This window comes from Onychostruthus taczanowskii, unplaced genomic scaffold (genome assembly GCF_017590055.1).
Source record: "Onychostruthus taczanowskii isolate IOZ18803 unplaced genomic scaffold, ASM1759005v1 scaffold207, whole genome shotgun sequence".
Taxonomy (NCBI): Eukaryota; Metazoa; Chordata; class Aves; order Passeriformes; family Passeridae; genus Onychostruthus; species Onychostruthus taczanowskii.
In genome coordinates this window covers 370,916-384,248 of record NW_024499318.1, presented here as the reverse complement: position 1 = coordinate 384,248, position 13,333 = coordinate 370,916, and the positions used below count along the sequence as shown (strand labels likewise).

Here is a 13,333-nt window from a genome sequence, read left to right as displayed (position 1 = left end):
GGGGGAAGGCACCAGGACAGATCCAAAGGGTTTAAAAAAACACCCTGAGGACTGGATGAAAGAGGTGAGGTTTGACAAACCGGGATCAAATCTCACGTTACTGACGTGGAAAAATCCAGGAGGTGCTGGAGTCAATTCCAACCATCCCAGCCCCCCATAGCCAACGCAGCCCACTCCAAGCAGCCCTGCACAAGGGAGGCTTGTTGGGCTCTTTTCTGCTAAATAACCGGTTTTTTGGGTTTTTTTCTTTGTAAAATAAAACCTTTCTGGGGCCTCCTGGAGCTCCAGCTCCATCCTGAGTGTCCACCTCAATGGAGGCTTTGTCATCCCAGCGGGGCTGCAGCTCCTCAGGGAACCCAAACCCACGCTCCAGCCTGGGCTTGAAGACGTGGAGAACTTTAAGGAGAAAAAAAAAATACATAAAAACCATCAAAATCCTCAACTCTGCCCATTTTTAGCACTGCCTAAGGGATCTATGCCAAAATAACCTCCCACCCAGGGCCACTGTGCCACTCACAGAACATGCCCAAATCCTGTATTTTTTTTTTTTACCCAAGTTTATTAGTTTTTTAAACTTTTAATATATTTAACCTTTTATTTATTAAAAAAAAAAAAAAAAAACCCAACCAAAAAAAACCAAGAATAACAAAACACGTTTTGGTCTGACATTGGTTACTGGTCCTTTTTCCCCCCACCCCTCCGTGCTGGGAGGTCTCACAGCATCCCAAAGGATGCAGGAGACAGAGCCAAGCCCGGCTCCTTCTGTCTTCCAAATAAATAGAAAGAAAAGGAGAAAAAAAACAAAAAAAAAAAGGAAAAATCAAGTTGGAAATTTGTCCTGTTACAGCTGGGAGAGGCCACGGAGAGGGAGAGACTCAAAATCCATTTACCGAAGAGAAATGAGAGAGGATTAAACTCTGTGAGGCACAAGGAGTGACTCAGCCCCGCAGCCTCCTTCCCCCAAGTACTTCCACAGTGTCATCCCGTCATCCTGAAACACCCAGGAATTCCCTGCTCCTCCCTCCCGGTTCGGCGGAGCAGGGGCTGAGCCGGCTTTTCCAGCTCAGGGAAAGGGGCTTTTCCCCCTCCCCCCGGTGAAGGAATGCTTGGGAAAGTAGGAATAACACAGAGCCCGGCAAGGGGCCAGAGCCAATCCCAGGGGCTGCGGGGCGGGAAGGAGCCGCCCCGGGGGGATGGAGCCGTCCCGGTGGGCTCCCCGCCGGTCCCGGGGAACCGCGGTGGATTAAGGCAGCAGGTGAGAGGTGGAAGGGCACCAGCGGTGAGTGTGAGGCAGAGCTGCGGCCCCGCTCCCGAGGGGTGGGGCCCGGCAGACGCTCCGGGGTCCCGGTGTGGAGCGGCCGGAGGGGCCGGGCCGGTGGCAGCTCTCGGGTCCGGGGCACTCAGTCGGTTTTGCGGTGGTTGTTGTTGAGGACAGGGTGGCCGTTGGAGAGGGGCCCGTTCTTGGCCACCTCCTCCTCCTCCTCAGAGTTGTCCGTCTCCTCACGGTCGCTCCGCTCGTCCTCCACCACCTGTGCGCAGAGGGAAAAGGGGGTTCAGGCACCAGTCCCCCATTTTCCTGCCGTGCCTCAGTTTCCCCATTGCAACCACAGCGGTTTCTCCCCGCTGAGGGGATCTGGTGAGCCAAGAGCAGCTGGGATTCAGGATTCAGGATCTGGGGGTCTCCCCGGCAGAGGACCCCGAGTGGCTCCTTCCCCCACGACACCCCCCTCTCACCTTTCCAGTTATGAACTTCTGGGCCATGCGGATGATGAGGTAGGCCCAGAAGATGTGCAGCGACTGCAGCACCACCATCATGAAGTTGAAGAAGTAGTAACCAAAGAAGGCGGGGTAGAGCTCCAGCGGATAGAACATCGTGCAGTGCATGATCCTGCCAGGAAAAGCCATCCTGTCACGGGCAGAACCAGCATCCCACCCCCCACCCCGAGGCTCCCCCAGCCCCTGCCTCAGTTTCCCCGTTGCCCAGCAGAGCTCACCAGAAGGGCAGGATGACCAGGCGGGTGATGATGAAGACGGCGGCGAAGACGATGAAGATGTTGTTGCAGGTGTTCCTCCACCCGGCGTAGTTGAACATCTTGGCAGACTGAGGAGGGGGCGGAGGGGGTGAGCTGGGGAGGGGGCCCAGCACGGGGGGCAGCAGGGGAGGGGGACACACCAACCTCCAGCAGATAATCCGAGGAGTCGTGCAGGGCCATGATGAGCGTCCCGGCACGGACGTAGTTGGCGAACCAGGAGAAGCTGATGAGGATGATGGTGGCGACGTGGTGGATGATTTGCTCTTTGAAGTCCTGTGCCCAAAGCAACGGGGAGCTCAGCAAAGTGGGGGGGGGGGTCACAGCAGCCTGGATCCCACCCAGAGCAAACCCCCATCCCACGGCCCCTGTGTGTCCCAGCTGCTCCCTCCTGCCCACCACGAGGCTGAAGAAAACCCTGCTGAGATGTCCCAGTGCCTCCCACCCCATCCCTGAGCCCACATCCTCCCAGCTGCTCCCTCCTGCCCACCACGAGGCTGAAGAAAACCCTGCTGAGATGTCCCAGTGCCTCCCACCCCATCCCTGAGCCCACATCCTCCCAGCTGCTCCCTCCTGCCCACCACGAGGCTGAAGAAAACCCTGAGATGTCCCAGTGCCTCCCACCCCCTCCCCGAGCCCCCACCTTGCGCTTGACGTCGGAGGCGATGCTGAAGAGCAGGGACCAGTAGAAGGAGAGCTCGATCATGTAGTACCAGTACTGGGAGGGCAGTATGCTCTGGGGGCAAGGGACAGGTTGTGGGGGGGCTTCTGTGTCCCCCAGAGGGGTTTGGTCCCCTCCTGTGGGCACCATCTGGGTGTCCTGAGGACCCCCAAACCCCCAGGGGTGCCAGGAGACACCCCTGCACCTCCAGTTGCCACTGCAGATCCTGGTGGTCAGGAAAAGCTGGGATGGGATCCATGCTCACCTGGATGGGGTATCCCTTCCACACCTCCCGGAGGTCGTAGAACCAAGGTTTCTGCAGCATGGGGAGGGGGAGACACAAAGTCAGAGGGGCCAGGGGGGCTGGGGGAGCAAGGGGAGGGGGGCAATACTCACATCCACTATGACAGCCATGCCAGCAATGAAAGCAATAAGGTAAAAGGTGAATCTCCAACTGGAAAAAGGAAGCAGACTGTCCTCAGACGGGCACCGGGGAGCAGGAGGGAGGAGGACGGACCCGCCGGCCCCGGATCCCGCATCTCCCACCCTCCCGGGCAGCTCCTGGCCAAGCCGGGACTCCCAGAGCCCCCCAGGGTGGAGGGACAGTGACGGCAGGCAGGGAGGGAGGGAGGGTCTCACCTGGCCTCCCGGAATTTCTTCAGCAGGCTGGGCCGGTCCTGGTTGCGGCGGCGGCGGAACCAGCGCTCGACCTGGCGCACGGTGCAGCCGCTCTTCTTGGAGAGCATCTCCACGTCGGCCTGGGGACGGCAGGGCGGCCCCGCTGCGTCACACAGCCACCCTCAGCCCCCCCAGACACACCTCTGGGGACCCCCCCCGCCAAGCCCTCACCTGCTTGGGGTGTTTGCTGGTGGCAGCGTAAAACTTCTCCAGCACCGCGTTGGGGGTGGCTTTTAACCGGACCTTCTCCTTGACGTTCAGGAGCCCGGCCAGAGGGGTGGCCACGTACCTGGGGAAGGAGTTGGGGACACCAACGTCCCCATTCCTGTCACCTGGATGATTTTGTCATACAAGCACTCAGTGCTGTGCCCCCTCCAGGGTGGGTTTTGCCACAGGGAGCCCCCCGGGGTCCCTCTGTCACGGGCTGTCCCCGCTCGGCCCCCCCCCCCTTGCTGTCCCAACAAAGCCGGGTCTGTTCCCATTGTTCTGCCTAAACGCCGCGTTTGTGTGGGGAAAGGGGAGCACGCGGGTTTGTCAGGGGGGATCAGGACCCCCAGCTAGGCTGAGCACAGGGTGCCACACCCCGGGGTTCAGCCACAGCCCCCAGGGCACGGGCAGAGCTGGACGGGGGGCTCAGGATCCGCCCCCACCCCCAGGGAAGGGACTCACGTCTCAAAGAGGTGCCGGACAACGAGGAAGAGGAAGGCCAAGGGGAGGGTGATGTACAGGTCAGAGGCTTTGGCATAGACTCGCCCATCCCGGTCCTCCAGGTCAGCCCAGGTGAGGTTTGCCGGGAGCCAGAGCCGTTCCCACCAAAAATAGCTGTACAAGGTCTGAAACATGCTGGGGGGGGAGGGAAACGGGGAGAGGTGAGGGGGGCATCTCCGAGGAGACGACTGATCCCACCCCGGCCCCACCAGGCACCCCAATTTCCACCTCGGCTCCCGGGGAGAAGCCGGTGAGTTCCCCTCGGAGCGGCCGGCGCTCGGCTCGGGCACCGAGGGACTTTGCTCCCTGCAGCCCGGAGGTCAGAGGGTGATCATTAACAGGGGCCCCAGTCCTGCTCGCAGCCGGCAGCCCGAGGCAAGAGCCGGCCTCCAGCGCCCGCACCGGGAGCGGGGAGAAATCCCCCGAGCTCGGTTTCCCTCCCGAGAGCCGCGTGCGCATCCCGAGGCCGATCCAAACCCGATTCCCGGTGGGAAACGGAGTCCCGGAGCCCACCGCCAGCCTGCCGAGGCCAGGCACAGCACCGGCGCGGGATTAGGGATTTGCTGGGGGCACAATGAGCACCTTTGTGCCTTAAAAGCGCTCCGGCCGGGGCAGCGGGGCTCAGCGCATCCCGGCTCCCCGTTCCTCCCCACCGGCCGCTTTTGGGGAGCCCCGCGGGGTCGGGATGGGCTCGCAGCCCCCGGGATCCCCGAGGGATCGCGGCTGCGCCCGGCTGGGCGAGGAAGAGGAACCACCGCGGCCGGTTTCGCAAGGGCAGGCGGGAGGGAGGTGCCGCAATTCCCGACTCCCGCGGGCAGGTAACGGGAGGGGAGCGTGGGAGGACGGGGTGAGGCCCCGGTCAGGCCCGGCAGCTCCTCTGCCCCGGGGCACCGGCGGCACGGCGCGGTGTGCCGGTACCGGAGCCTCCCCCAGGGGCGATTTTAGCGGCGGTCCTGCTGGAAACCGACAAAACCCTGACGTCGGCAAGCCGCGGGCAGAGAAACGGCACCGGGAGGGCTCCGGGCCCGGGGCGGCGCGCCGTGCCGGGCCGGGGGGCAGCGACCCCGCTGTGGGCCCCGGGGGGCCCTGCCCGACCCCGACCGAGCGCGGATGGAGGCCCGGCACGGCTCCGGTGCGCGCCCAACGCCCGCAGAAAGGCCCGGCCGCGGGCGAGCCGGGACCGTCCCGCGGGGCTCTCCGGGCGGCCCCTCCCGGAGCGGGGAAAGCCCCCGCGTGCGCCCCCGGCCCGGCCGCACTCACCCGGAGCCCTCACGGAGCCGCCTCACGGAGCCGCCGCTCGCCCCCCTCGGTCCCGCGCGCGCCCCGCGCCAGGCAGCGGCGGCAGTGACGTCACCGCAACGCCGGGAGTGACGTCACCGCAACGCCGCGGGGAGAGGCGCCCGCCGTGGGGCGGGGCGGGGCCTAGGCGTGAGTAATCGACCGCCGAGATGGGATCGATGCATTCCCTACAGAGCCCGCGGTGCCCCCTATAGATCCCAAATACACCCCCTATAGACAGCCCTGTGTGTGCCCCATAGACACCCCATAGACAGCCCCCTATACACCCTATAGACAGCCCTGTGTGTGCCCCACAGACACCCTATAGACAGCCCTGTATGTGCCCCCTATACATCCTATACCCCCCTCTCTGTGTGCCCTGTGCTCATCCCTACACACCCCATGTGTACCCCTTATATGTCCCTCTGCACACCCCTGTACAGCCCTGTGCACCCCAAAACCCAGGGGCCCCAATTCCCCCAGACCCGCGGAGGAACTGTGACCCCAAATCCCCCAAATTCCCCAAACCCTGGAGGATCCGTGACCCCAAACCCGACCAAATTCCCCCAAACCTCCCCGATCCCCCAAACCCATAGAGGAACCGTGACCCCAAATCCCCCAAACACCCCCCAATTCCCCCAAACCCCGGAGGAACGGTGACCCCAAATCCCCCAAAGCCCCTCTGATTCCCCCAAACCCACAGAGGATCCGTGACCCCAAACCCCCCAAACCCCCCCGATTGCCCCAACCCCCCCAAGTGTCAGGGTGCCAGACCCGCGTGCAGGGGGCCAAGTCCTTTACTTGCCAAGGGCTAAGGCCACATTTTGAGCCGGGGGGGGGGGTCCCTGTCCCCCCCCATCCCCCCGTGTCCCAGAGCACGGACTGAGCTGTGGGACCCCCCCCGAGTGCGACCCCGCCGTGTTAAGGCCACTGGGAAGTTTGGGGTGGGTTCAGACGGTCACACCCCTCATCTCCAGCCCCGCAGGGACCCCTGGAGGAGGCAGAGCGGGGTCTGGGGGGGCTCTGGGTGCGGGGACCCCCGGGCTCGAGGCGCTACAGGAGGGTGCAGTCCGAATCCAGCCTCTGCCGGGACCGCCGCTGTGGGGACAGGGACAGGACTGAGCTCTTGGGGAGGGGGGGGGGGACCTGCAGAGACCCCCCCAAACCCCCCCAGGGCTGGGGGGAACCCCGGGTTACCTGCGCTGGGAGCGGCTGAGGAGCGGCAGGGGGAGGATGAGGATGGTGAGGATGAGGATGGTGCTGCTGGTACTCCTCGTGCTGCAGCTGCCGCGCCAGCTCCAGGTCGCCGAGCACCGAGGGGGGGTCCTGGCCCCGCTGCAGGGACAGGGCCACCATGTAATCCTGCCAAAAAGAGAGGGGGGGGTCAGCACCTCTGGGATCCCCGGGATGGCACTCGCGTGTCCCCCACTTGTCCCCAAACCTGCTCCGCTTGTCTCTGCTGCAGCCGGTGCTCCTGGGGGGCTCCCCGCGTGCCCGGGGGGGTGCTGAGGTGGAAGTCGCTGTCGCAGAAGCAGCTGTCCCCATCCACGCCGTGCAGGCTCTCCCACACCACCCCCTCCTCCCGCAGGAAGCCCTGGTCGGTCACCAGCAGGTAGAGGTGGCCCTGGGCAGGGGGGACAGGTGACAGCGAGGCCGGGGCGGGGGTCCCGGGGGGCGCAGCGGGCTCCGGGGCCGCACCTGGTGCTTGAGCACGGTGCTGAAGTGGTTGTTGCGGAAGAAGACGCCGAGCTCGCCCTCGCGGGCGCGGGCCGTGAGCTCGCAGAGCCCGTGCAAGGTCAGCTGCGACGCCGTGCTCTGCAGGAACTGCTCGGCCGCCAGCCCTGCGGGACAGCCGTGGCACTTCCCAAAAAGCAGCTGCCTCGGGCCCTGACAGTCACGAGCTTTCCTTTCCCTTCCCTTCCCCTCCCTTTCCTTCTTCTTTTCCTTCTCCCTTTCCTTTCCTTTCCTTTCCTTTCCTTTCCTTTCCTTTCCTTTCCTTTCCTTTCCTTTCCTTTCCTTTCCTTTCCTTTCCTCTTCCCTTTCCTTTCCTTTCCTCTTTTCCTTTCCTTTCCTTTCCTTTCCTTTCCTTTCCTTTCCTTTCCCTTCCCTCCCTTCCTTCCCCTCCCCTTCCCTTCTGACGACATCTCTCTATTCTTTTCAGCACATTTTTAACCTAACACTTTAACACAACACCACACACAAATCCGGAGCTCGGGGCCAAGGCTCCCGTCTCCCCCTCAAACACAGCTGGGGGGCTGGGGGTGCCCAGCTGTGCCCCCCAGCGCCGCCGTTACCTTCGCTCACCAGGCCGGAGTCGCTGGCGTGTTTGCAGGTGATGATCTTCTCCACCAGCTGGTTGTAGCTGAGCTTGCCCACGGCCTGCACCTGCTCGGGGCTCTGGGGGATGGCGGGGACAGGGGGGGGCTGCTGCTGGGCGTGGAGGGGTCTGCCAGGGACGGGACCACCCAGTGCAGCCGCCTGCCACGGCCAGAGGAGCCTCAGGCCCAGAGCCACATCCCAAACAGCACCGGGGGCTTTGGGCTGGGGAGTTCTGGATCATCTGGAGATGGTCTGGATTCCCCCAAGCCTCAGGCAGGGACACCTCCTGCTAGGCCAGGTTGATCCGGACCCCCAAACCCCAGGCAGGGACACCTCCTGCAGGACCAGGTTCATCTAGAACCCCAAAATCCACAGGCAGGGACACCTCCTGCAGGACCAGGTTCATCTAGAACCCCAAAACCCAAATGCAGGGACACCTCCTGCAGGACCAGGTTCATCTAGAACCCCAAAAACCACAGGCAGGGACACCTCCTGCTAGGCCAGGTTCACCTGGACACCCAAAATCCACATGCAGGGACACCTCCTGCTAGGCCAGGTTCATCTAGAACCCCAAAAACCACAGGCAGGGACACCCCCAGGTTGCTCCAAGCCCCATCCAACCTTGCCCCGAGCCCTCCCAGGGTTGGGACATCCCTCCTCAGCTCGGTCCCCTTGTCCAGGACAACCCCCAGCTGCTCCCAGCAGAGTTCTCCAGCCCTGGGGTCCCTCCTGTGCCCCCACAGAAGCCCCCAGCCAGGCAGGGGGGGGGGCTCACCTGGGGGTCCACCAGCCAGCCGTGGTAGAGCGGGATGTTGAGGAGGTCGAAGACGATGCACTCGGGGGTGTACTCGAAATCTGAGACCCCCGTGAACCTCACGTTGACGTCCAGCCCCGTGGAGAGCTTGGGCAGCACCGTCATGGTGTCACTGATGTTCTGGGGGGGCAGCAGAAACAGGGGGGGGGGTCACTCCTGAAGGTGCCACCCCAAATCCCGCAGGCAGCCCAGCTCCCCCGGGGACGTTCTCGGCTCGCTCCTCACCTGCTGGAAGTTCAGCTGCAGCCCCTCCGAGGTGTCCCGGGGTTGGGTGGCCAGGATGCAATCCCCTGCGGGGCAGCGGGGTCACCCCAAGGAATGCGGGGGTCCCAGCGGAGCCCCCCACCCCAGCCCCGGCGGGTCCCCGCTCACCCAAATGTGCCATCAGCTCCTCGGCCGTCACCACCTCCGTCTGCGGGGGCAGCTTCACCTGGGGGCGGCCAGAGGGGGCTGGGCACCGTCCCTGGGACCCTCCCCGTGGGGGTTTGGGGTGCCCCCCGAGCCCCCCCGGCCCCGGCTTGCCTTCCAGCGCAGCAGGAGGACGTTGATGAGGGCCAGGAGCGGGCAGGGCCCGTTCTGGCTCTGGGTGACCACGGCCGTGCGCTGCCCCTTCCAGCGGATCCACTTGACGCGGTACAGCTCCTCGGGGGGCCCGCCCGGCGGGGACCCCAAATCCTCGGGGGGCTGCTGCCGCTGGGGGGGGGAGACCCCCGGGGGTCGCTCGGGGCTGGGTGCCCCCCGGGATCGGGCCCCGGTGGCGGTCCTGGGTGGGGAGGGGCTGGCTACGGGGGTTGTGTCGCCAGAACTGGGAATTTCGTCACCAACACCGGGAACTGTGTCACCAACACTGGGAATTCCGTCACCAACACCAGGGATTCCATCACCAGCATCGGGAATTCCGTCACCAACACCAGGAATTCCATCACCAGCATCAGGAATTCCGTCACCAACACCGGGAATTGTGTCACCAGCACCGGGAATTCTGTCACCAACACCAGGAATTTCATCCCCTAAACTGGGAATTCCATCACCAACACCGGGAATTGTGTTACCAACGCTGGGAATTCTGTCACCAACACTGGGAATTTCATCCACTACACCGGGAATTCCGTCACCAACAGCGGGAATTCTGTCCCCTGCACCGGGAATTCCACCTCCAACATTGGGAATTGTGTCCCCAACATCGGGAATTCCATCCCCAGCACTGGGAATTGTGCTCCCAGCACCAGGAATTTCATACCCTACGTTGGGAATTTCACCCCCAGCACCGGGAATTCCATCCCCAACACCGGGAATTCCATCCCCGACGTCGGGAATTGCGTCCCCAGCCCCGGGGATTTGTGTCACCAGCACCGGGAATTCTGTCACCAACACCAGGAATTTCATCCCCTAAACTGGGAATTCCATCACCAACACCGGGAATTCCGTCCCCAACACCGGGAATTGTGTTACCAATGCTGGGAATTCTGTCACCAACACCGGGAATTTCATCCACTACACCGGGAATTCCGTCACCAACAGCGGGAATTCCGTCCCCAGCACCGGGAATTCCATCCCCAACACCGGGAATTCCATCCCCGACGTCGGGAATTGCGTCCCCAGCCCCGGGAATTCCATCCCCAACACCGGGAATTTCATCCCCAACACCGGGAATTCTATCCCCGACGTCGGGAATTGCGTCCCCAGCCCCGGGGATTCCGTCCCCCCCCTCAGCCTCCTGCTGGGGCTGGGGGCTCCCCCCCTGCTCCATGGGACCCCCCGGGGCTGCTCCGGCTCCGATCAGGCTCCTGGGAATTCTCTGGGTCTGTCCAGGAGCAGCTGCATCCCAAACTCAGCCTGAGGAGGGAGAATTGGGCTATTTCAGGAAAATACAGAGGTAGAAATATAAAAAAAAAAAAAAATTATATATGTATATTATATACATATATATCTATATATATAACCCTAACCCTCTGCTCTTTTCCTGCTTTTCCTTCATTTTCCTCCCCTAATCCTTATTTTTCCTTCTTTATTTCTTGTTTTTCCTCCTTTTTCCTACTTTATTCCTTCCTTTTCCTACTTTATTCCTTGTTTTTCCTACTTTATTCCTTGTTTTCCCTTCTTTATTCCTTCCTTTTCCTCCTTTATTCCTTGCTTTTCCTTCTTTATTCCTTGTTTTTCCTCCCTTTTCCTTGCTTTTATTTCATATATCATATGTATAGATATGATATTTTTATATATAGGTATATAAGTAAATTTTAGTCCAATTTAACTCGTCTAGGTGGGATTTTTTTTTTCCTCCCCCATTTCTTTACGTTGGCTTTGAAACAGGCAAGAGGTTTGGAAAAATCAAGAATATTCCCAAATTCTGCTTTCCAAGCCTGGGTTTCCTGCCCCAGCTCACCTGGAATCCTCTGAGCCCCTAATTCTGCTCAGGTGGGTCCTGGGCCTCTGGAAACTCCTGCAAAAAACCCAAATTTTTATTAAATAATAGAAAGAAATACTTTAAAAATAAGCAAATAAATAAATAATCATAGGTAAATAAAATATTGCAGATAATAAATAGTCCTGGTAGGGAGTTGAGTGATAAATAAGGAGTTTTATTCATTAAATAAATAAAAGGAAAATGTTTTGATAGGGAAGTAAATGGATAAATAAATAAGGATGATAATTAATAACTACAGACGTGTGAACCCATTTGTTCTAATTGACAGACTGACACTAAATACTGAACAAATAAAATAGAAGCCATGAAATTAAATTAAATGACATGAAGCAAGATGTAAAATGAGGAAGCGATCATGAAATGGAAATGAAATTAAACATAATGGAAAAAATATATAAAAGATAATAAAATAAAATAGAATATAATTTAACTTAAAAATAGAATAGAATAAAATTAAGTTTAAAAATAAAATGAAATGAAATAAAATGAAATAGAATTAAATTTTAAAAGAGAATAGAATTAAATTTTAAAATAGAATTAAAAATAAATTTTAAAATAGAATAAAAAATAAAATAAAATTAATTAAAAATAAAAGTTTAAAATAAAATAAAAGTTTAAAATAAAATAAAATTTTTAACATCAATAAAATAAAATAAAATGAAATAATAAAATGCAGTGCCATTTAACAGGCACAAGGGAAGGAGAAGGGTCCCCCTTCCTTCTTTTCCTTCATTTTTCTCCCCTAATCCTCCTTTTTCCTTCTTTTTCCTCCTTTTCCCTTCTTTATTCCTTCTTTATGCTCCTTTTTTCTGATTTTTCTTTTTTTGCTCCTCTTTCCTGTGTTTTCTCTATTTTTTTCCTCATTTTCCCTTATTTTATTTACTTTCCTTCTTTCTCCTTATTTTATTTTTCCCTCATTTTCCCTTATTTTCTTTATTTTTTCCTTTCTTTATTCCCTGTTTATGCTTTTTCCTGACTTTTCTCTATTTTTCCCTTCATTTTCCCTTATTTTCTTTATTTTTTCCCTCCTTTCCCTTCTTTATTCCTTGTTTATGCTCCTTTTTTTCTGACTTTCTTTATTTTTCCCCTCATTTTCCCTTATTTTCTCTATTTTTTCCCCTCATTTTCCCTTATTTTCTTTATTTTTTCCCCTCATTTTCCCTTATTTTCTCTATTTTTCCCCTCATTTTCCTGACTTTTCTCTATTTTTCCCCCATTTTCTCTATTTTCCCCCCATTTTCCCTTATTTTCTCTATTTTTCCCTCATTTTCCTGACTTTTCTCTATTTTCCCCTCATTTTCCCTTATTTTCTTTATTTTTTTCCCTCATTTTCCCTTATTTTCTTTATTTCCCCCCTCATTTTCCTGACTTTTCTCTATTTTTTCCCCACATTTCCCCTTATTTTCTCTATTTTTCCTCCATTTTCTCTATTTTTTCCCCCATTTTCCCTCATTTTCTCTATTTCCCCTCCTTTTCCACCTTCCCCTTCTCTCCCCCACCTCCTCCCCGTCTCTTTTCCCACTTCACCCCCCTTTCCAACCTTTCCAACCCCCCTTTACCTTTTCTCCACCTTTTTTTCCTCCTTCTCTCCTCCTTTTTTCCCTTTTTTTCCCTTTTTTTCCCCTTTTTCCCCTTTTTTCCCCTTTTTTTCCCTTTTCCCCCTCTCCTTTCCCTCTTTAATCGGCAGCGGATTTTTTTGGGGAGGGCTCAGCGGGGGGCTGGGGGGTGCCGGGGGTGAAAAGAGGAGGTTTGGGGGTCACGGGAGGGTTTTGGGGGGAAAAGAGGAGATTTGGGGTCCCCCCCGAGCCCCCCCAGCGCGGGGGATGCCGGGAAGGGCCCCGCCCCCACCCAGCGGCCCCTGCGGCGCGGGGGGAGGGGCGGCGGGGCCGGACTGGGACGGACTGGGACATACTGGGGGATACTGGGGCAATCCGGGCTTGTACTGGGACAGTCTGGGACATACTGGGATAGTCCGGGCTTGGCTCTTACCCTCTTCCCTACCTTTTTTTCTTCTTTTTTCCCCTTTTTTCCCCCTTTTTTTTCCTTTTTTTCCTTTTTTTTCCCCCTTTTCGCGGCCTGCTTCGCCCCTCGCTCCGGCCGGCCCTGAGGGGACTGGGACATACTGGGGGATACTGGGGCAATCCGGGCTTGTACTGGGACAGTCTGGGACATACTGGGGTAGTCTGGGCTTGGACTGGGACAGTCTGGGCTTCTACTGGGCCGGACTGGGGGATACTGGGACAGTCCAGGTGATACCGGGACAGTCCGGCCGGCCCTGAGGGCGGATTGAGGCCAGGGGGGAGGAGGAAGAGGAGGAGGAGGAAGAGGAGGAGGAAGAATAAGAAGATTAAAGGTTTAATTCTGGGGCTGCACCCGAATTTTGGGGGGGTCCCCCCTGAGGGGGGGTTTTTGGGGGGGGG

General features: G+C 57.9%; 3 protein-coding genes across 3 annotated transcripts in view; 1 reads left to right on the top strand and 2 right to left on the bottom strand.

Annotated features, from left to right (window-relative positions):
• Nucleotides 1-557: 557 nt before the first annotated feature.
• CERS2 (ceramide synthase 2) lies at nt 558-5,566 on the bottom strand. The gene is made up of 11 exons (XM_041403953.1): nt 5,338-5,566; nt 4,039-4,212; nt 3,541-3,658; nt 3,331-3,449; nt 3,088-3,145; nt 2,957-3,007; nt 2,674-2,766; nt 2,178-2,306; nt 1,995-2,101; nt 1,735-1,888; nt 558-1,529 (listed from the first exon to the last, which is right to left on the bottom strand). Exons 2-11 carry the CDS (start codon nt 4,209-4,211, stop codon nt 1,401-1,403), a joined length of 1,131 nt encoding a protein of 376 aa, XP_041259887.1. The 5' UTR covers nt 4,212; nt 5,338-5,566; the 3' UTR covers nt 558-1,400.
• A 570-nt stretch (nt 5,567-6,136) lies between these two features.
• MINDY1 (MINDY lysine 48 deubiquitinase 1) lies at nt 6,137-12,977 on the bottom strand. Its single transcript, XM_041403998.1, has 12 exons — nt 12,915-12,977; nt 10,872-10,928; nt 10,004-10,324; nt 9,011-9,270; nt 8,861-8,918; nt 8,714-8,778; nt 8,450-8,608; nt 7,650-7,752; nt 7,054-7,196; nt 6,797-6,979; nt 6,553-6,717; nt 6,137-6,453 (listed from the first exon to the last, which is right to left on the bottom strand). Exons 3-12 carry the CDS (start codon nt 10,236-10,238, stop codon nt 6,409-6,411), a joined length of 1,416 nt encoding a protein of 471 aa, XP_041259932.1. The 5' UTR covers nt 10,239-10,324; nt 10,872-10,928; nt 12,915-12,977; the 3' UTR covers nt 6,137-6,408.
• Nucleotides 12,978-13,028: 51 nt separating this feature from the next.
• The window catches only part of PRUNE1 (prune exopolyphosphatase 1), a 4,515-nt gene continuing 4,210 nt past the window's right edge, over nt 13,029-13,333 (top strand). Inside the window, exon 1 of the mRNA XM_041403947.1 lies at nt 13,029-13,162. The gene's annotated coding sequence lies outside the window, so the exon portion shown is untranslated. The remainder of the gene's footprint in view (nt 13,163-13,333) is intronic.